Source organism: Tripterygium wilfordii, chromosome 7 (assembly GCF_013401445.1).
Source record: "Tripterygium wilfordii isolate XIE 37 chromosome 7, ASM1340144v1, whole genome shotgun sequence".
NCBI lineage: Eukaryota > Viridiplantae > Streptophyta > Magnoliopsida > Celastrales > Celastraceae > Tripterygium > Tripterygium wilfordii.
Window position 1 is genome coordinate 7,652,148 of NC_052238.1, and position 23,357 is coordinate 7,675,504.

General features: G+C 37.2%; 1 protein-coding gene and 1 non-coding gene across 3 annotated transcripts; both read left to right on the forward strand.

Moving 5' to 3' along the window:
• Positions 1 to 3,562: 3,562 nt before the first annotated feature.
• On the forward strand, positions 3,563 to 23,025 carry LOC120002844 (DEAD-box ATP-dependent RNA helicase 20). 2 transcript variants are annotated; one of them, XM_038851688.1, is made up of 11 exons: positions 3,563 to 3,780; positions 4,952 to 5,208; positions 6,095 to 6,274; positions 6,374 to 6,535; positions 6,720 to 6,874; positions 11,243 to 11,335; positions 11,520 to 11,605; positions 11,686 to 11,912; positions 21,849 to 22,082; positions 22,535 to 22,636; positions 22,731 to 23,025. In XM_038851688.1, exons 1-10 carry the CDS (start codon positions 3,725 to 3,727, stop codon positions 22,591 to 22,593), a joined length of 1,509 nt encoding a protein of 502 aa, XP_038707616.1. In that variant the 5' UTR covers positions 3,563 to 3,724; the 3' UTR covers positions 22,594 to 22,636; positions 22,731 to 23,025. The 2 variants fall into 2 exon arrangements, with proteins under 2 accessions (XP_038707616.1, XP_038707615.1); XM_038851687.1 differs by having other exon boundaries at positions 3,564 to 3,780; positions 22,535 to 23,025.
• On the forward strand, positions 18,281 to 18,387 carry LOC120003161. The gene has a single exon (XR_005469292.1). It is a non-coding gene; the product is annotated as a small nucleolar RNA R71 (small nucleolar RNA).
• Positions 23,026 to 23,357: the final 332 nt, after the last annotated feature.

Here is a 23,357-nt window from a genome sequence, read left to right on the forward strand (position 1 = left end):
ATCGTTCTTGCCTTAATTGCACCTAAGGGAGAACAACCCCAATTTGTGATTTCTTCATGGTATAATTTGAGTTATATTGCATACCCTACTTGTTCAATCTTCCATTGAGCATGAATTATTCTTGAACATGCATCATGAAGTATATATATATGTAGGTTGTATGTATATCCTATTGCATAGCCATGTTGGACATGCATTGTAAGTGCATGGTAGGTGTCGGGTATGTACTCGTATATCTCTTAGTTGTGATTGATGTGGAATGTGGAATGTCGTTGGGCCGTTCAGGGTTCCTATAAGTACGGGAATACCGGTGGGCCGAGTCAAGATTCCATATGTGTTTGAAACACCATGTGATGATGTCGTTGGGCTGTTCAGGGTCCCGATATGTATAGGGATGCCGGTGGGCCAAGTTAGGATCTCGTATGGTGTGGTTATCTACTTGTGTTTTGGTGTACATGATGTTAGCTATCACATTGTTGCATTTGTGCATGGATATGGGTACTCATGCATGATGTGTTGCTTGTATGCTACGTTTGTGTGTGCGTATTGTAGTACGAGAGTTTAGATATATGTTTGGATATTGATGATGTATGGATGACCTAGAGGGGTATCCCATGATTTTTGGATGGTTGATGCTGATGATGGAATTTGTAATTAATGGTGGACCCTGAGGGTCAATGGATTTGGATATAATAGAAGTGTTTATTTGTTGTGTCTTGATTACAGGTGAGTTTCCTCAATTTATGGGGAGATGTTGTCGAAATTTTTGATAAAGTTTATGCTGGTTTGGGATGTAACACGTGAGATGCATGCGACTTTTGTGTATTTGTCCTTTTCTTTACACCCCGCGGATCAGGGCGTGACAGGTTGCACCATAAATTTCAACAGGTTTATTTCGACATGTGCCAAAGGAAATATGGAGGAGCAGACCCGATCTTGATGCCTGACCCAGGCTTGAGGACTTTAATATGTAAGGATCCCAACCTTGATAATGGATTCAAACTTTAATATGTAAGGATACAATTGTAAATAATTTCTCATTATTGGAGATATATTTATCCATAGAACAAATATTTGACTTTGTAATCACAATACCAAATTTTAGATGGTATTTGGATTACTTGTTTTATAAAGAACTCAATTAAATTAATGGATACCAAACATTGTAATAATTCAATTACCATTACATTACAGGGGTAGCCAAACGGACTCTTAATGCATAAAAAAACTGAAACTCACACATCCCATATACTAGTGTGGCAAGTCTCCAAGAAATCCTACAGGAACAAGAGAGAAGGCGGCCCCTAGTGGCCCGGGGGCACTCCAACACCCAAGTCAAAACTCTTCAAATAATCAAAGTGGAATGAAAGTGGATTTGAGAAATTGTCTAGCATACCTTTGCACATCCCTAACTTCCTTTATATAGGAGTTGTAAGGATGAAACGATAAAAGCGTTTGACATGGAGTATCTTGGTGGGTAGGATAGGGATGATCATGGTAGGTAGGATCCAATCTTTCTTAATACTTGATCCTTTATCTTCTTTGCATTTGAACGTCTGTTTGAATTTGAACGCTTGTTAGCTTGAGGATAAGTTTCCTCTTTCCAACGTCTCATCTTGAGGATAAGTCTCCTCTTTTCAACGTCTTAGGCTGACCTATCATGACCCCACATGCCATGTTAACTTGGCTTTGAGCTATTCCATTTATCCACAACTAGTATAAAAAACAACGGATTTTGGTAAATTTATGGTGAAATTTTATTGTCAATATATATTGGAACATGTTTATTCTTGATAAAAGCAATGGAAATGAGCAAATGCACTCTAACATTTATTGTTTTCTGTGTCATCATCATTATCAAAGCCTATATCTCAAAATTTGAAGGTCGGCTACATGAGTTTATGAGAATATCAATAGGACTCCACCACGTATATTCTTTTTCTCTAGTCATTTTTACAATGAAATTTCATTGGTATGAAAAAATAATATATTAAGAATGACCGAATAAAACTATCGAAAGTGAGCGTTGTTGGAAAGAGTTTTATCCTGTGATTTTGAATATATAATTTTTTTTTTCAAAATGTATTATGCATTTTGAAAGTTAAAACATTTTGAAAATTCGTTTATGAAAAAAACGAAAAAACTAAACCGACAGTCTCGTAATGCAGGCTTGTTTCAAAATTCAATTTTATCATGTCACTTGCTTAGATGGCAATGTCTTATAATAGATAAGTTAAAATTTATTTAGATATTTAGTGGGACAAACTAAACATTACCCCAGCCCTCTTAGTACAATTTACAATCAAAAAAATAAACTTACCTCTCATCACTCTTTGGTACAGGTCAAAAGCTAAACTACACATACGACACGATATTTTTTGTGACCCCTCAAAACACTTTTTATCAACATAACTAAAGTAAAAACACTAGAGTTAATCAAAACATAGCACCTGTTTGGTGCACAATATTGGGCAACAATATATGCTACCTTTACAATTTTGAGACCATATATTGTGGTGGTCTACCAAACGACTGTTTTCGGGTGCATACTCCTAGGCAATTTTAGAACTATATTCTTGCCTTCTCAAAATTGTCACATTTTAAACAATTTTGAGACCATTTTCTGTCAACATTATCGAAATACCCTTCTTTTTCAATGTTAAGTCAAAAACACCCTTTCATTTAGGATTTCGTGTTTGATTTCTCACGAACAAGTTTGCTTCTTGGGAATTTTGGTTATGGTGTCGCACTTGGAAGAGGAGTTGTAGTATGACAGTGATCCAAAGATGCAAAGCGTTCACTAGTCATCGTCAACTATGACCGTCAATGGCCTTCTCCGAGATGCTACAGTTCATTTCCCTCATCGGAGTCTACCTCCTTGACGCCCAAATCACTCTCATTGATACTTGTACTGAAGGAAAAACGTGGATGAGGTCAAGATGGTCCGTGCATTGAGTGGCGGGGTTTATTTGTTTGATCCCAGCCCCTTGCAGGTTCTGGACAAGGTGGAGGGTTCGATAAATGGGTTTGGAGATGGTGTGGAGGTTGTGGCTGGAGGAGGTGATTATACAAGTAAATGTATATTTTTTAAATATTAAGTTTCACATTAATAAACATATATGCCTTTTATTTTAATTTATTAAAATGTTTTTATAAATATTATAAATTTGTTTCAAATTTATTTTACTATTTATTTTAATATGACACACCTTAAATATATAATACCCCTGCACGTAATTTACCCAACAATTTTAACAGTATATATACTACCAGCAAAACTAGAACCAAACAATTACCAACATTTCAACAACCATATATGCTACCATTTTTTATCAGCATAAATTGTGTACAATATATGCTATAATATATGTTACTGTCAAAATTGTCTACCAAACGGACCCATAATATACCGGCAAACAGACCTGGTTTTGAACAGTTGCACAAGCACGACATATTTGTACACGCGTCGGGTATATAATTGGCTGTTTTATATAATTCTGACCGTCCTGTGGCGTTACGCATAGTGTTTAACTAAAGAAATAATAATCAAAACCAGCTCTAGAGAGCTCATACGCCTTGTTCGGCTTTTGCGGGCAAGAATGAAAACCTCAAATTCTTTGGCTTCATCTAAACCCTAACCCTCGATTCTAATCCAAGTAGCAGTTCATTACTCGTTTGATACCTCATCAGCAACCGCAACCGCAACCGCAACCGCTACCGCAGCATGAGTCGCTACGATAGTCGCTCCGGCGACCCTACCTCTTACCGTGACCGTAAGAGGTAACACATATACATCATTGTATTTTGTGTATTATTATCTTAAATAGTTATGATTTTAGTTTCATATTACTAAATACTAATTGGATTTGTGAGGTCTGTTCGATCTCTCTGTGTGAACCTTACTGGCGACTTACTTCTTCTCTCTAAAATTTATTTCTAGTCTACTGATGCAAGTTTAGCAGTTTTATTTGGCATATGTAGGAATAATTTGATATTTTGTTTCTAGTGAATGCCTGTGCATGTCGTTCGAATTTGTTTCAATTTTCTTACTTTGAAATTTCATCTTTATGAGAGCTTTATTTTTGTTCATTTTAATACCCCATATCATTAGGTTCTTATGTGATGCGAGATTGAGGAAGCTTAGAACCATGGTTTGTTTGGGAGCTTGTAGTCTTAAGACTCTTACGTGTGTGTAGGTTAGAATTGCTGGGTCAATTTTTAATTGAGTTTAAAATATCGGGTTTGTTATAATTTTGAAAAAGGATTGATGAAGGAAATTGTTATGAGGCTTTTATTAAGTTATTTTGTTGACTCTAGTTCTATTTGAGTTTCCTCTTAGGAGTTGGAAGTATCTCCATGAGGAAAGCTGTTGTGGGATTAGGAATCCTTAAATAAGAAAGTGGTATCTTATTATGATATTTTGCTTTAGTTGGCTATGCTTAGAATTTATAATTTCTAGGAAAGTCCATATCTGATTTCTAACTATTGCATAATCCTGATTTTCACTTTAATTTCGTAAAATCATTGATTTCCCACAATTCAATATACATATTACTGTTCACATCCAAAGAACAAACTCTTAATTTCTACCTCGTACTTTATAAAAAATAATTTATGGGTCATATACATAATTGCTTGAGGGAGGGGAAAATTGAACCTTACACCTTGTGCAAAACATAAGGTGTCGGCTACCGAGAGCCACAAGCTCCTTGTTTTTAGCTCTACTGCTGTTCTGCATGGACATGGGCCCAAAATTAGACTTTTTGAGCTATATTTGTTTTAATTAACTGCATCTTGCTTGAATTTTTTTTTGGTTTGGTGATGATGTCAAGTTAGGCAGAGAGAATTTTTGCCATGAATTTGTCCCCGCATGACTACCATTTTTCGCAATACATATGAGTTTTACTACGAAATTCTGTATTTCATTTTCTATGGGATTTGTCTTATTTAGTGATTTAGGATTTGGTGGGGGTGGTGGCTCTAACCGTGCCTCATCCGGTCGAAGGGATTATGATGGAGTGGAGTCCCCGAAGAGGTCAGATTTAGATGGGTTGACTCCTTTTGAGAAGAACTTCTATGTGGAATCATCAGCAATTGCAGCAATGACAGACAGAGATGTGGAGGAGTATCGTCGGCGGAGAGAAATCACTGTTGAAGGCCGCGATGTTCCTAAACCTGTCAAAAGTTTTCTGGATGTTGGCTTCCCAGGTACTCCGACTCAGGGACAAACCTTTTTGGTTATCATTGGGGAATAACTTTCTTTTATTTATTCTTTTTTGAATGGAAAAGGAATTTTTTTTAAGCTGCTTAAAGATAGTGTAATCCAAAGAGAACGAACAAGGCAACTTTATTTTTCCTTTATGTTTTTTTTAGTGGTTGGGACGTGGTTGTGGTTGGGTTCTTTGTTCTTGCTGTGAAGAAGGAAATATATATGTTAAGAGGTATCTTAACTGGTGTTATTCAAAGATATAGGTTTAGATTGAATGTTTGGATACAAGAATTAAAAGAAAGACTTTTAGAATCAAGGATTTTTACTGTGGGATGATTGCTTGATAGTTTTATAACATGCTTGTAGAATGTTTGGATGATTACATTGAATACATATTGCATGAATTGCTGGGCGATGGATAGATGAATCGCATGCTCTTATTTGTTTTTCCCAATTGTAATAAATGTTTCCATTTGGTAAATTATTTCACTGAATATTCCATTTCCTTTGCTTTGGTTTATCGGTTAGAGAGTGAGAGCGCGAGAGAGGTGATTGGGATTTTAGGGGTCCTGGGAAATGAGGCAGTTTAGTCATATTTCCTTTAATTTGTGTTAAGAGAGTGTCTGCTTATTGTGCTATACAAGGAGGGAGGTCAGTGGTCTTTTTGAAACTATTGGAGGCTTTTTCTTTAGCATAAACCTCCAGGCTGGTGAATCTATTTACCCTTGATTTCAGTTTGGATGAGAGGACAAGAAGTATGGAAATGGTTTATGGGCTATCATATTAGCCTCTAATGCATGATTTTTCTGCAGTCTTTTCTTCTGGAAGTGCACATGCTTTCTGTATTTAGATTCTTACTTACAGCATATACACCCTTGACTCCAGACTATGTTCTGCAAGAAATTACTAAGGCTGGCTTTAGTGAACCAACACCCATACAAGCTCAAGGATGGCCAATGGCTTTGAAGGGCCGTGATCTTATTGGTATTGCTGAAACAGGATCGGGAAAGACGCTTGCTTACCTGTTGCCCGCAATAGTTCATGTTAATGCCCAGCCAATTTTGGGTAACAGAATGATTCCACATGTTTAAACCTTCCATCCTATTGTTATGTTTTACATCGGTTGGCAAGAATAAGTTTTGGTCCTCTTCTCCATCTTACCAGCTCTTGGAGACGGCCCGATTGTGTTAGTCTTAGCTCCGACACGTGAGCTTGCTGTTCAAATACAACAAGAAACTGCTAAATTTGGTGCGTCATCAAGGATAAAGAACACATGCATATATGGCGGGGTCCCAAAGGGGCCTCAAGTGCGTGATCTTCAAAAAGGTAGGTGGTGATTAAGCTTGAGATGACTTTCAAGAAGACTTTGCTGTCTCTTTATGTTGCGGTCTTCATAACTGGCTATCGTCTTACATGGTGATTGATTTAACTTTGCTATTTCTTATAGCTTTAATATGTGAGAGTTATTGTGATTTCTTATGTTTCCTCTTATTTTATACCCTTTGATCAGGAGTTGAAATTGTTATTGCCACTCCTGGAAGGTTGATCGATATGATGGAGTCTCACCATACAAATTTGAGGAGGGTAACATACCTGGTGTTAGACGAGGCTGATAGAATGCTAGATATGGGGTTTGAGCCTCAGATACGAAAAATTGTTTCACAGGTTTTTGTTTACCACTCTCTTTTGCACTCTAAAGAATTTCCATTTTCTATTTATTTTGTGAAACAAATTTTCAAGGAAACAATTAACAAAATGGCTGATATTCCGGTTGTCCCTATGTTGATTTCGTGGTTTCTTTAACCCAGATGGTGCTGTTAGTTTATTTATTTATTTATTATTTTTTTATATCTCACCATACAAATTTGAGGAGGGTAACATACCTGGTGTTAGATGAGGCTGATAGAAAGCTAGATATGGGGTTTGAGCCTCAGATATGAAAAATTGTTTCACAGGTTTTTGTTTACCACTCTCTTTTGCACTCTAAAGAATTTCCATTTTCTATTTATTTTGTGAAACAAATTTTCAAGGAAACAATTAACAAAATGGCTGATATTCCGGTTGTCCCTATGTTGATTTTGTGGTTTCTTTAACCCAGTTGGTGCTGTTAGTTTTTTATTTATTTATAAATGTTTTTGGATGGTTGGGTACTTTTAATAGGTATCTCAAGTATTACATTTGACACATAAATTGTTGAATGGTGCTAAAAATGTTTATATTTTTGATTTCCGAGTACAAACATTAGTATCGCTTGGGGTTGGTGGCTACAAAGTACCTAAAGGGTGAGCATTTAATGGTTTCATGATTCCCAGCCAATGTTGTTAGAAACTATGATAAAAGAGAGAGATGACGTCATCTTAAACATTGGGATATGTTGTTGCGAAACCTACTCTACGCTCCATATGATTCAGCAATTAGTTATGAATCTTTTGAAGGGTTTAGGTTAAGAGATGACATTTTGGAGTTATGTCGTGTGATTAAATTGAAAGGGTGCATGCTGTGATTTGAAAATTACCTTCAGCTAATATGCTGTAGTTCCTACTATTTTTGTCCTAAGGATGGAGTTTCTACAAGTTGTCGCAGAATGAGAAGCTTGGATCTGACCTCAAGCTCAAAATCTATTAATTTAGAGGTTGCATGCATTGTTACTTATTATACCAGTGGCAGATATGCAATTCCATTTTTTAGCAGTTGTATTAATAATTTTCTTTCTAGAGAAGATGGTCTCACTAGAATTAGGATCCAAGTCTTGTTTAGTTTAGAAAACTTTAGAATCTAAAAAATATCTATTTGCTTCTCTTATTTTTATTGAATCAATGAATTTGCTAAGGGAATATTGAGTATTTGGTTTGCGTTGAAGGCTGTCAGCTGTGGCAGTAGCATCTCTCTCTCTCTCTCTCTCTGGCAGTAGCGGAGTAGCCTCCCTCGCTCCCTCCCAAAACACCTTCTCTTTAGTTTGGATTTTATGGTATGACTTGCGATAACTTGTAATATAATGAAAAACTGAAGGAAGAGAAGAAAGATTGTTTCGCTAACGTATTCTAGGAGTTCCCCGCGGAATAATTTTATACACTATCAACATATATAAACAAGTTTTGCCTTTGTAGAGAAGTGTCGACTCTACAAAGGTGTCGACTCCCTTTTATTGCAGAAAGTAAAAAATCTTCTAATCCAAACGTGGAATGTGGAAGCTGATTGATATATTCAAATGTCCCCTTATGAAGGATTGGGAAAGCTGCAGATGGAATTGTTTTTCATAAATTTCCTGGTGAGTACACAAAACCACCATAGACACCAATGAAAGAGATAAAAGTAATTTGGAAAAAGTCAGGAGATAGAAGATATACTACTGAAAGCTAACTTCTAAATTCCAATTGGTTTGAAGAAAATTTACTCGAATCTGGATAGAAGTGCTCAGTATGGTTGCATTTTTTATGCGGCAACTGCCTTGGAAATGGACAAGCTTAGGACCAGGCTTCATTTTTTTTATGTCCTTTATGCAAAGTGGATGAAGAATCGGCTAACCACTTCCTCGTTGTGCATGGATAAGGACACTTTGGAATGTCGCTATTGGGCTTATGGGGATATTTCGGGCAATCGCTGGACATTTTCAAGTGGAACTTCTAGCTTGGGCATTTTAACTGCATGCCAACCAAACTGTTGGCTAATCTGGAAGGCAAGAACTAGAAGATTCTTTGGAGTGATTGAGGCTGGAATTAGATTTATCTGAGAGATTAGTTGACCAGTCTTCTTTTGGTTTAAAGGTGATTTCAATGTAAAGACTTGCATCCATAATGATGTTCTAGATGCATTTTCTTTGTAGCTTGTACTGGTGGCACTCCCTTGGTGCTTTTATTCGCTCCTTTTCATAATAAGAAGTTCATAGCTCCAACCTATATAGGGGGCTTTAGGCTGCTTACTAAGCACTGGTTCCATCCCAGCCAAGCAACCAAAGCCGGGGACCTAGGTAACCAAAGCCAGGGACCTAGGTGGGAATAGTGAAAGGAAAGAGAAGGGGAAGAAGCGGGGTAGATAAATTACTTTGGACATTCAAAAAGTATAACTAATTCTGTAACCTAATAACAACAATACAAAAGTCCTAACATGAAATAGTTGGGTCTGGTCCTTGAATCCAAAAGTACTTGGAGTCGACCTTGTGTTTTTTCTTTGACAAAGTCTTATCTGCTCTCAATATCTTTTTGATAACTTTTCTGTTCAAAAACTGATACATCCTCATTATGTCCTCTTGCTAGCATATTCTTGCTCTCTACTCTTCTGCTTTTTCCCCCTCCAATCTCTTCATCTCATTTTTGAACGAGAAGGAATTAATGAAAAGAGGGACGAGGGGTTGCAACTCTTTATGACTGAAGGCTGCTAGCCAAGCGCTTCATCATTTATATCTGATTTGGATTCTCTCACATTTCTGTGCTAGGCTTTTTAATTCTGTGTAGGAATTTACATTCTTAGTGCTACCTTGAACTGAAATACTTTTACTGCTTAATGTAACTCTTGGATTGCTAGTTTTGAAACCAACATTCTTAATTCCTAGTTCGACATAATGATGAAATTGGCTAGACTATAAGGAAATTAATTGGACTCATTAATGAAAACTCCATCATAATGGGGCCCTTTTTCCATCATCTGCACTCTTTCACGGTCGTGCTTATCGGAATAATGTTCTCTTCAATTGTTATTATCACTCTAAGTAGTTGATACCTAAAGTACGGAATACTTATTAGAGAGTTTTAATCATAGATGAACTCTATTACTTTAGACTGTTTGAGGAGCATGATTATTCATATGATGTAGTTTGTTAGTTTCAGTCAAATTTACCTCTGGGAAGTGGAAGCAAGATCAAAGGTTGAAAGGCAGGAAAACATGTTGGAAGTTTTGCTTTGGGTAGCATATGATATATTTTCGAACGAGTATCTATTCCTTTGTACAGTTGATTCTATATGTTGATGGTTCACTTGAAAATCGGAGATGCTGATAGTATGACAGAAAACACTCAGTTCGTAGATGCTGCTAACAGTCTCGGTCATTGAGCCTGATGCTTTGTGAATTTTTGGCATTCTGTGGTGTGTATGGTTTCCAAGGCATGCTTTGTTGGAGAAACTGATCTTAGTACGTTGGATTTTAAGTGAATATCATGATCAGTTCCTTTTCGTTGGCTATAGGGACTCATTTGGGTATTTAATGGGTGTCATGTGAGTGAGTGGGAAAGGAGCTTGAAGCCTGGGGAGTTCAATTTTAGTGACAAAGATTGAAGTGGATACAATAAGCTTCTACGCTGAACATCATCTGTTGGGTAATGTGGGATGGAAGAAACAGAAGGGCTTTCAAAGGAGAGGAAGACTCTGTAACAAATATTTGTAACTTTTGTCCACAACATTTATGCTAGTAGTCCAGTGGCATAAGTAAAAACATAAGATGCTATTATGCATGTGTAATGGATAAGCTTTGAAGCAGAAGTTTGTAATTCCTTGCAGTGGTAAAAGGGTGGCACCCTTAGGTGCCTATGTGCACCAAATTCTGTCTCTCTCTCTCTCTCTAACTCTTATATATATTTCCCCGAATAATGCAGATTTCTAGATCAAGATGCCATCTATTTAAAAGAATTTCAAATCTAAATTTACTTTGATTACACTGGGTTGTCCGCATTTGAGAGCAAGTGATGTAGGATGGCTTGGTGTTACCTGCAAGCGCTTAAAATTGGGTTTAAGGCTGATGTCAAATATATTGAGGTTGATAATTGATGGATTTTTAGGAGTTTCCTTTTGGTTATGTCGTCATTAAAATGCTTGATTTCATGAAAAACGAAGATTAATAAATGTCTTGGGAGTTCAAATAAAGTCGAAGAGTAAGGTAATTGGGTATGCAGAGAGTAAATTTTCTGCTCTCAGAGCTTCACCATTGTTGAGAACTAATGCATGCTTCTCTCTCTCTCTCTCTCTCTCTCTCTCTCTCTCTCGCATACTCATGCATACTTTCAATCTGCAAATTGCTGATTGTTCACTGTTTCATCATTCACAGATTCGCCCTGACCGTCAAACTTTGTACTGGAGTGCTACTTGGCCTAAGGAGGTTGAACAATTGGCAAGGCAGTTTCTTTACAACCCATATAAGGTAGGTTTTTTACAACCATGTACATAGTCGGTTGTGGTTGGTTTTGAGCATGCTTCTCAATATTAGAGAAGTGATCTTGTGTGCTAGTAATGCTCCTTTCATTTTTTTGGTCTTTTTTAAACTCTAGATAGATTAATATTTATGCTTCATTACCTAATTGCTTCTCTACTTGGACTCTGCCCAGGTGGTAATAGGATCTGCAGATTTAAAAGCTAATCACGCAATACGGCAACATGTTGACATTGTTTCTGAGAATCAGAAATATAACAAGTAGTCCCTGTTTATATCTCTATTTATATATATTTTTATTTATTTATGTAGTTGGCTTACTCATAAACTTGATTTTTCAGATTGGTAAAGTTGCTGGAGGATATAATGGATGGTAGCCGTATACTTATATTCATGGATACCAAGAAAGGCTGCGACCAGATTACTAGGCAGCTCCGCATGGATGGTTGGCCTGCACTCTCAATTCATGGTGACAAGAGTCAAGCAGAACGTGATTGGGTACTCTCAGAGTTCAAGGCAGGCAAAAGCCCTATAATGACTGCAACAGATGTTGCTGCTCGAGGTTTAGGTATGTATGTTTCAATGGCATGGCCCTGTCAAATTCTTTTTTTATGACCTTGTTTAGCCGGAAAAAATGACTAATTTCTTAGATAGGTTCAATCATTCAATTTTGTTGACTTTTGCCCTTCTCCTCTCTCTCTCTCTTTCTCTCCCCTTTTTGTGCTAATAATTGCTTATCCATGTGTGCCTGTTCTCGTGACATCTTCAACATTCGCAATGTTATTGTTGCTTTTTGCTGCCATTGGTTATGCATGTACCGTATGAAACTCAATATCTCCCTCTAAGCCACTTTATTCATCTTTATGGGGTACGACCTTATAGCTCTTGTTTGCACAGTAATTGGCTACAATTAATTGGTTTGTTTGTTATTTTCTTACCCCCAATACTGTCAATTCTTGTTGCAATTTTTCTCTGCATCATACTGCATTTGGGTAGATGTTTTTGCTGGAACCTTGTAAATGATGGATTTTTCCACAGTAGTTAGTCTGATGATAGCTTGTTTTATTTGTTCATTTTTTTAATGATGATAATTTGTTTTAGGGATAATTATCCAAAAAGCCCCTCTACTTTCCAAAAAAGTCCAACCAAGTCCCTTTACTTTTTTTCCCTGGGCTAGACAAGCCCCTGTACTTTACATGTTGGGCTAAACAAGTGCCTTTTGCTTAATTCCGTTATAACGGTACGGACTTGGCCGTTAAACATATTAGATGGATTTTCTAATTAATTTATGATTAATGACGTGGCGTCCACGTGGCATGAACCAATAAAATGATGACACATGTCAAAATTTATAATATCATTTACAATTATGTTTTACATGTTGTGGACTTTTTTTGAGACTTATCATTTTAGGGGCAATGAAGCCCTTGTACTTCAAGACATTGGTTCATTTGAGCACTTGTAATAAGTGGGTGTGGGTCAAATGAGCCCTGAATCACCTAATAGATACCATCAACATTTAAATGTGTCAAAATATATCCAACATTTAAACCAAAATATCTCCAAAAAAGCTCCAACATGTTGTGAACCAATATATTACAGAAGCTCCAACAAAGTTTCTAAACAGAATAGATGTAGAAACAAAATATTACAAAAACACCAGAAACACCATCAACGTTAAGCTATTTTGGTCGACCTGATTCTTCTTCCTACGAGGGTTTTTCTTCATCTTTGTATTTCACTTCCACGGTCAATCACACTAGACATGGAAGTTCCAGGCTACAAAAAAGAACACATCAGACCATATGAGACTAACCAGATATCATGCCCCATCAGTTTTGGCACTGCCCACGTATTTAGATTTGCTAGATTGTCCTTGCAATAACACCATTGATCCTTTTTGCCTTGATGCTAGAGGCTTACGTTTGAGATGCCTGCATGGTTTGCCTTGTTCCCCTTGGTGTATTAGCTGCAGTAATGTCACTATTCTGGCTACTCGTATCACTCTTACCGGGACATTCCTTCTTTTTAGCATTGTTACCCTTGCCTTTGTACACATGGCAAGTCATAGTCCTCGCTTCTCTTGCCAGCTTGTTTTTAGCTATAACTTCATGAAGTTCCCTTTTTCTCTTCTTCGGTCTCCTAGGCATTTTCCCTAACGAGGAACTACATGGTCTTGCTCACTTTTTGGCTACATGTTTTCCCCTCGGATTAGTGCAATTGGTATTTGATACGCTCTAAGTATGTGTGATTCTTATACAAAAGAACACCGTAGTCTTCAGCCTTTTCACCATTATAATAGCACAAATGTCATGGGGACATGGGAAACCAGAAAGTTCCCATTCCCCAAATGGGTACACACCCTCCCTTAATCTCACCACAAACTGACTTCTCCCACATTTCACTTCATAACTACCACCTCCATTCCATTCAGACACCCACATATGGCTTTCCCTCACTTTGAATTAGTTGGCCATAATCATGCTTCCGTGCACTTACACCCGATATCTTGTATCTAATTCTTTTCATTACTATTGAATAACATGCTAAGCTCGAATTTAGGGATACCTTTTTGCTTTTTGTATGCTGAAAATCTGTTTTTCTTACTAACTGTCTCATTCCTTAACTCTGGGTCCTCATTGGTACTATCTCTATAGCTCCTAGAATCATAAGAGTCAAAGTAGTCACTTTTTGGAGCATCAGACTCAATTTCACCTTCAGCTTGATGATCAGCATCAAATCCGACTTCAGCATGCTCACCAACATCAGCCCCACCTTCAAAATGATGATCACCAGCATTTGCACCACTGTTAGCAGCTTGTTTATCACCACCAGACCGTTCTTTGTCACTCGTTGATGTAATAATTCTCGCAAGTGCACAAGAGTCTACGAATAGTACAGTGTATGCAAATACGAGGTCGATCCCACGGAGACTAGTTAATCTAATTAATGTACCTAACTTGATGAATGATTGAAATTTGGGGAATAAGGGAGAATGATTGATGTAAATAAAATAACATAAAGGCAAAGAAATAAAATTCAGATTTTGTATCCAATAAGAGATGAACACTAGGGCAATGATTTCACCTAGTAATCCTATCACAAGCATCCAATTAACAAACACACAATTATGGTTCCGATTCAAGGGTTGATTCATTCTTAAATATGTTGGTTCGTTCATTCGCGGTGTCAACAAATATTATTAACAATGGATTAATCCTGTTCGGTTTGCAATTTTTAACCCAAGGCTAGCAACTCATTATGATCTAAAGAACTATAACAACCAATCAATCCCCTAAACTTTGTTCATCGCAGGAATCGCGGTGGCACTCAGCATGTGACACAAGCCTTTAAATCCATAGGTGTCCCTAGTGGACGAGTTATAGTCTCGTGATGGTTTACCAGAACGACACCCACAAACATTTAAAATAGTCCTTCCAATCTCGCTCAAGTACCAAAGATGTCTTATAAACTAGTCATTAGCTAAAGAATTTAACAAAGAATCATACTCGAATATCTATGATTTGAATTAGGCCAACATCAACACAACATATCTCAATCGAAATAGTGCACATTCAAACTCGATTTCAACTTCTCACAAGGAATACTCTCAAGATTCACTCAATTTAGTGGTAGTAAAGTGTTTGCACTCAATTAATCTCATGAAAACAGTTCTACCATATACTTGCTTGTCCACCTATTCTACACTATTAAAAACTTGTAACTTCATGAATCAAGAGGTCTTTATTCAGGGTTGTAATGGGGCCAAGGGTGAAGGTAAAAAGAAAAAGTGGTAGAGGAAATCACAAAATTTCTAAAGAATTAGTAGAGCACACAAAAATTAGGGCATATATCATCTTGTTGGCCCATATCTTCATTCTCAATATTTATTACTCCACCAATTCTTCACAACTTCAAGATTTCTTTCACTATGCACATAAACTTCTTTTTTTCTCTTTTTTCCTTTTTTTTTTCATTCTTTTTTTTTTTCAGAACAATGTCGAATCATACTACATATTTTTCTTCTTCTTCTTCTTCTTTTTCTTTTTCGACACATTAATGCACATGTGTTCGACATCACATTTATTCTCCACCAAATAACATCCCAAAATAAACAAGAACTCCCCCACACTTAATTCTTTTCATCATCAAACTCAACATACTAAACTCCATCAACACTTGAAAAATCTCATGGTATGCTCTACTAATTCCTTAGAATTAGGTAAGTAATTGTTTTTCAAGTTAAAGGGTCAAGTAGATAAGGTTCATGAATAAAAAGGCTTATTTAGGCTCAAAGGGCTTTCTAAGGAATACAATAGGCAATTTGGCTATGCTGGTATACTCCTAATGCCTCAATCATATACATGTCATCACATGTATCAATATAGTCTCAAAAAGGTTTAAAGCAAGTTCTAGAGAAACATGTAATCATGAGAGCACACAAGAAAGAAATTGGATTGATATGCATAATGTATCAATCATATAGGCTCAAAACTCACAAGGGTAATTATGCAAGTCTATATCAAGTCTAAACATACTTCTTTCTCAATCAACATATCATGTTAACATTGGCCCATGAAAAATTGTAATTCAAGCTCAATTCTAGTGAAAATTCTCTTCACTAACAAACTAATTTTAGACCTAAACAATTTATGTCTCATCATCGCATTGGAAGGAACTAAATAAATTTGTTCAAAATTTTTTTTCAAAACAAGTTATTCTCACCCCCACACTTGAATTATGCAATGTCCTCAGTGCATGGAATAATGTGAAAAATAACACGAAGAAAAAATAATGAGTTAGAGTGATACCACCTGACTGCAAAAACATTCAGGAAGTAATTCCCGCGTAGAATTCTGCACTGCACAGCTGTTGTAAAATCATCAATTTCTCCTTCATCTGAGCTCGGATTCATGAACCGTAAAATTCTGCAGAAACTAGACATCCGTATCTTTCTATACATTTATGGCTTGCATTCTGGTTCATCCTGAGTTGTCCCAGAAAATTGTTTCAATCCAGCGCTTTGGCACAACTTTTCTTTCTGCATTTGATGCACAAATAGCAATTCAATTCAATGTGGGATGAGTGCTCTACTATAATGAACTAAAATAATATACAATAAAAGGAACGAATTTACCGGATGGGTTGCCTCCCACCAAGCGCTTTATTTAACGTCTAGGCGAGACGTAACTCTTCAAATAGTTAAATTAGTGAACTTGGAAGCCCACTTTCAGTTCATTGGGTTGTAGCAATCGTCTTCCTCTAGCAACACCCAGTTCAACATCCAAAGTATGCCTTTCGTTACTCAAAGTTGTAAGAGCAATCGATTCCTCAAAAGGATCTGAATATCCTTTTTCCCTTTTTCCGAAAATAACTTGTTGGAGGATTTTATCTTGAGTTACTTTCACAATTGAGGGGAACAACTTGTTAGTGGATAAAGGAAAGGACTCAAAGGCGGGAGTATGCTTGCCTCTCTCATATGGCATGACTCTAGGTAGATTCATAGACTCAACCTTAGTTGGATGTCCTTCTTTCTCCACAATGTAATCTGTAATAGTGAGCACTTTCTTCATTGATTTCTCACCTTGTGCTGCCTTGGGCTTGAAGGTCACTGTCTCCTCATTATTAGTCATTGTCAGGGTGCCTTCATACACATCAATTGTCATCCTTGCAGTCTTCATGAATGGTCGTCCCAAAATCAGTGGAAACTCTTCTCCATGACCTTGGCACTGTTGCATATCAAGCACTAGAAAGTCAGCTGGAAAAATCAGTCCATGTACCTCAACGGAAACGTCTTCTAGTACTCCTTTAGGATATCGAATAGATCGATCAGCCAATTGTATGTCCACAGAGGTCTTTTTGAGCGCACCTACATTCAAAGATTCAAAGACAGAGAAAGACATTAGATTAACTGATGCACCCAAATCTAATAAAGCATGTTCAAAATTTTGATTGGCTATGCAACAAGGTATAGTGAAACTCCCTGGATCCTTAAGCTTTGGTGGCATCTTCGTTTGTGATATGACACTACACTCTTCAGTCAGTTGAACCACCTTATTCTCATCCAATTCCTTCTTTTCTTGGACAATAGAAGGTTCCGCATTCGTCTTTGGGTTTCTCTTTTGCAATGATGATACTTCTTCTTTTCTCCTAAGACGCCCAGGAAACGGGATTGGAGGAACATGAGGTCTCACAGGTGGAGCAGGGTTATCGGGGTCAGGCAACCCATACATGATTGCACGACGTGACTGTTGAAACGGCTGCTCTTGTTCTTGAACTTTCTGCTCTTCCAATTTTGTAGCAACTTGGCTTTGTTGCTCATCACAAAGTGTGATAGCCATGGCATGCTCCGTATGGTTCGGATTGATCTCAGTTTGGCTTGGAAACTTTCCAACCTCCCTTTGACTCAATGCTTCAGCGATTTGACCCACTTGTGCCTCCAATTTCTGATGGTTAATTGCCAACTGCCGCACCATGTCCTCCAATGTGGTGGTTGGTGGATTGGCTTGGTTTTGTGTGTTCTTCCAAGAAAAGTTTGGATGTGCCCGAAAACCAGGATTATAAGAGTTGGAGTACGGGTCAAACCTTGGATTCCGGTTATAAGAGTTCATCATGTTTGCTTGTTCTTGTACAAACTCCGGAAAATCCACTCCTTGAGTCGTATGCCCATTCATTGCTAGAAGCATGTCCAACTTGGTAGAGATGGCATCAACCTGCGATTTTGGTGCAAAAGAATCAAAATTGGAAATTTCATACACACCTGTTCTCTTACCTCTTACTTCCGAATGTCGCGTCTCAATAGCAAGTCTTTCAAATAAAGTTTGACATTCGGTTGGAGTCATATTCCTAATCGACCCCCCTGCATAATTATTAACTGCAGCTTTGCTAGAAACTGTCAGTGCCTTGTAGAAAATACGCATCAACACTAATAAAGGCAAAGCATGATGGGGACACTGAGTTAACAAGTTATTAAACCTCTCTCACGCCTCAGAAAACGACTCATCAAGTTGTTGTTCGAATTGCATGATTTTGTCCCTGAGAGCATCAGTTTTCTGAGTTGAGAAAAATTTTTCTAAAAATTTATTTTGTACCTCAGTCCATGTTGTCAGTGAACCCGGCCTCAAACCATTAAGCCATGTCCTTGCTTTGTCCTTCATAGTATAAGGGAATATTTTCAACCTCAAGTGCTTATCAGTAACTCTTGTAGACAATGACATACTAGAAACCATATTAAAAATTTCACGAATGTGAGTAAGTGGATCTCCCGAACTTAGACCATGAAAAAAAGGCATCATGTTAAAGTGTATGGTCTTAAGCTCATAGTTCCTAGCTGCCGTCAGAAGTACAATGCAAGATGGGGATTCCGGAATAGTGGGGATGTCAAGATCACCCATCGTTTCAGCTGGAACTATTGCCGCCATCTTCTTGTCTTCGGTTGAGGATTCTTCGCTACTTTCACCTTGATTCTTGTTCCTCAGCAAACTTTCAATGTTGTCTATGTAAGGTTGTAGCTCTCCTTTCAAAGAGTGTCTACCTTGCATAAACCTGAAAAAATTAAAATAAAAAAATAATGAAGTACACAATTAAACTAAACTAATTCCCGGCAACGGCGTCAAAAACTTGATGTAATAATTCTCGCAAGTGCACAAGAGTCTACGAATAGTACAGTGTATGCAAGTACGAGGTCGATCCCACGGAGACTAGTTAATCTAATTAATGTACCTAACTTGATGAATGATTGAGATTTGGGGAAAAAGGGAGAATGATTGATGTAAATAAAATAAAATAAAGGCAAAGAAATAAAATTCAGATTTTGTATCCAATAAGAGATGAACACTAGGGTAATGATTTCACCTAGTAATCTTATCACAAGCATCCAATTAACAAACACACAATTATGGTTCCGATTCAAGGGTTGATTCTTTCTTAAATATATTGGTTCGTTCGTTCGCGGTGCCAACAAATATTATTAACAATGGATTAATCCTGTTCGGTTTGCAGTTTTTAACCCAAGGCTAGCAACTCATTACGATCTAAAGAACTATAACAACCAATCAATTCCCTAAACCTTGTTCATGGCAGTCGACAATTGATTTCCTTAATTTCAGTTCCACTAAGACATGTGAATTCGGTTCGTTCTTTAGTCCTAGCTAGATGAATCTAATTGAGCATTCAATTGGTGGTCAATCAACCAAATAAACAATAGATTATAAGGATAGAAATTAAAGACAAGAATCATGAACCAAAATTATGCATTCAATTAATTGAAGTACTTGCAATAATCATACTAGGCTACATCAAGCCCTAGCAAAGATGTTTAGCTACTCATGTTATAAGAACACAAGGAAACTAAATATGAGAACGTCATGAATCAAGAACACGAACAAAGAGAAAACTAGAGACAAGAACAAGAATAAAAGCTAGAGAATGTGGCTCTCCAATTCGTGTCTTCTATTGTGCTAGAGGACTCCCTTTTATAGTGACAAAAGCTTCCTTCAATTAATGCCAAATTTCAAGTCCAATTCCTTGTATGACTCGGTCTCTTTGTTTTCTTCTTTCTTGTCAAAATATTTCCTTCAAAGTCCTTCACACCAAAACTTCCTTTTGCCTTCCTTCTTTTACGTTGCTTTTCTTCTTATTGTCAAGAGTTGGACCCACCTCTTTCACTCTTTCTTGATCTGCAAGTATTCTTCATTCCTTATTTGTATTGGATTCATCCTAAAGCAAGTATTTTTCATCACTTTCCTCATAAATATTCTGAAAATCAAAAATAATGAGAAGTTATGTAAAATCCATGCTTAGTTCAATTAAAAGAGACAAAAAAAGTGTAAAGTGAGGTTTAAAAATATATAAAATATAGTACGATCACTCGTGCAGTAGAGCAACATACTTCCAGTCCCTCCTATAATTTTTAACCTTCTCTCTGGCAACTATTACTTCCTCGTCATCCTCGGAAGCATTATCTTTAGGGAGAACTTCTACTTCTTCACTGCTATACTCATTATCTGAACTCGTAAAATCCTGCAGCAACAAAATCATTTACATAAGTCAGAAAATAAGAAGGCCAACCAAAAATGGCCAAAAGAACAGGCAAAACTCACCTGCTGCCCTGATAGCCTTGTCCGAGTAGCTATGCTCTTCTTTGGAGGCATTTCAAAACTCTACAGTAGATCACCACTTGCTGCATTGAGAACAAATTGAAACCCCAACATAAGATCGATTTCCAATTTCCCCTAAACCCTAGACGTAACTCAAAATAGAACCTATGTTTCTAGTTATAGCTTTCAAAATCCAAAATTAAAACATTTACAACCATCAAAATCAACATCAAAACCCCAATTCAAAATTTGGTTTCGAAACCCCTAAATCAAAATGTAATATAATTACAAAATAGAACACCATACCTTAATTTCGCGATGGTGGAAACTAAAGGAGAAAAGATGGAGAAGTGTCGACGGTGGCTACAGCCGGATGAAGTATTCTCTGTCTCATTGTTGCTATTTCTGCGAGCAACTATCAATTTTAGGTTTTGAATTTTCCTTTCTAATTGACATGAAAAATGTTTGTTTTTCGTTTTATGTTTGTTGGGCTTTAATGGGCTGGGTCCTTATTGCATATTGGGCTTAAAGCCACATCAGTATTTACTCCTCATTTGTTATTTTCTTCAAATAAAAGCCATATCATATATTACTTGCCACGTCAGCAAATTTTAACAGCTCAAGGAGATATTGATTAACGGAGACCAACATGCAATGTAAGGGGCTTGTTTATCCTGAAAAAAAGTATAGGGGATTAGTTGGACTTTTTTGGGTAAGTACAGGAGCTTTTTGGATACTTGTCCCTTTGTTTTGTTAGAATGTTTTTGATGGAGGGACAAGCTTGCGCAGCGATATGGTTTTTTTGGCTTTGGTGTTACAGGTTTAAACCACAAAAATAGTCTTTTCATTGAATGCAAAAATAGAATTTATTAACATGCACCAAGGAAGTACTGAAAAATAGTCACTCTGTGATACTGGATTAATATCGATTTGCCTTATAGTGAGAATGGTGGCATGAGTTTCGTGCATTTCATTTCACTTTTTAACCAAGGCATGGTACCAAAGTACTTAATTGCAAACGTTGGCACCACGGGTTCATCCATTCAGACTAACATTTGCATGGAGCCTTTGATACTGGTTGTGACTTCTAACACTTGAGTGGATTTTTTATTATATGTTTGACAGTCACGTGCAGACAATACATAATTTTGTGACAGGCTGCATGATTTGGTGCTGTATGCCTCTGAAAGAAATGGTTTGGTAGCCGTAGTTTGTATTTGAGCAAAGCCATAATGTTACTGAAGGTATTAGGCCTTCATGATGACTAGGTAGAAATAAAACTACGCATGAGTTTAGACTTGTTCATGGGTGCTAGATCTTTGCAAAGCATTTTAAATTAGGTGACTGTTGAGTCATCACTTGCCTATATAGCTACATTTTTCTTATTGGTTCTAGTTTGGTGGCAGATGTGAAAGATGTCAAGTATGTGATCAATTATGACTTCCCTGGATCTCTTGAGGATTATGTTCACCGAATTGGGAGAACAGGAAGGGCTGGAGCAAAAGGGACAGCGTACACTTTCTTCACAGCTGCGAATGCCAGATTTGCAAAGGAACTTATCACCATACTTGAGGAAGCAGGCCAGAAGGTCAGTCCTGAATTGGCAGCAATGGGACGTGGTGCCCCACCTCCCCCATCAGGTTAGCTAATTCGAATCAGTTTTCTTATAAATGTACACACATATACATGATGTGAGTTGTTACATATAGGTGCGACATTGCTTTTTGTTGTTTCCCTTTCACCAAGCATTTGGAAAAAGTCAGAATCTGTTCTCAGCAGACCATAAAGCTTTAGCAATTGTGGTCAGACATGGCAGTCTAAATCTGCTGTCTGGGCATTGTCGTCATTGATGTCATGTGGCCAGTTTAAGTTACTCACTGTGATAGAACCCTTGCATCCCAATTGTTCCGATATTCTACTTGAATATCGTATTGTTCTAGTATCTTCATTGGTCAGTTTGGCACTGAAGGTTGAGCTTATCTTATGTCAACTTGTTTGTTTGTACTTGGTATGCTCATGACATGGGTGCCTTGTTTGTTGTCAATTTCTCTAATATACTAAAACACTGGTGTGCCTCTTGTTAACGAATCAGGTCATGGAGGTTTTCGAGATCGTGGGAGAGGTTATGGTGGTGGCCGCTCTTGGAGCTGATAAAGGGTGGACTGTTTTCTCAAGGAAAGATTGTATGACTAGATAGAAGATTCTCCATACCATCTTGCATATTGGAATGTTTTCTTCCTTTTCACTCAGTCAGCTGTCGTTCAAATACTGGACACTAAATTTTAACCTAGAATGTTTACTGTACTAGACTTGTACATGTCTAGTGTTTGAAAATCATATTCCTTTTCTTTCTTAAATTTTTATTTTCCCCTCGATTGGTCCATGTTAGAGTTCTATTGTTTCTGTGTCTGCATTTCAGATATTGGTGTCAATTTTTATCCTTGGAAGTTCAGTACTTCCAAGAGTTTTCATTGTGGAATGAACTTAAAGCATATCATGTATCCTGGAGCAATAGTAGTTTTAAAAAAATGACCTCTTCCGGAAGGAGATCATCTGAAAACTAATTCCTTTAAAGGGCAGTTACAACTACTCCTAGGGGTGGTTTTTAAGTAGCTATTATATCCTGAGATGAATGTTGATCTGAATGTTGTTTTATTGTTCTCGTTCCTATTCTTGAGTGTCTATTGATGGATTGAACTTCGTCCTTTTCTCGGTCCTGCTAGGCTACAGTCTAATTCTTTTCGATAATCATATTTCTAAGCTCTAATATATGTATATTAGTTATGTTAACAAAACAAAATTTTCATAATGTATTACGCCATTCAACATGGATTGTATGAGCTTGAACTAGCTCTTTTCTTTTTCCCCTTGTATCGGTACGTACTGGTATTGTTGATGGTTAAAGTTTGATTATG

What these genes read in the sequence shown, in the direction of transcription:
- LOC120002844 (XM_038851688.1), top strand. Translation starts at nt 3,725, where the DNA reads ATGAGTCGCTACGATAGTCGCTCCGGCGACCCTACCTCTTACCGTGAC. An exon ending in TCTGGATGTTGGCTTCCCAG is followed by an intron (nt 5,209 to 6,094) that starts GTACTCCGACTC and finishes CCTTGACTCCAG; the next exon opens with ACTATGTTCTGCAAGAAATT. An exon ending in TACGAAAAATTGTTTCACAG is followed by an intron (nt 6,875 to 11,242) that starts GTTTTTGTTTAC and finishes CATCATTCACAG; the next exon opens with ATTCGCCCTGACCGTCAAAC.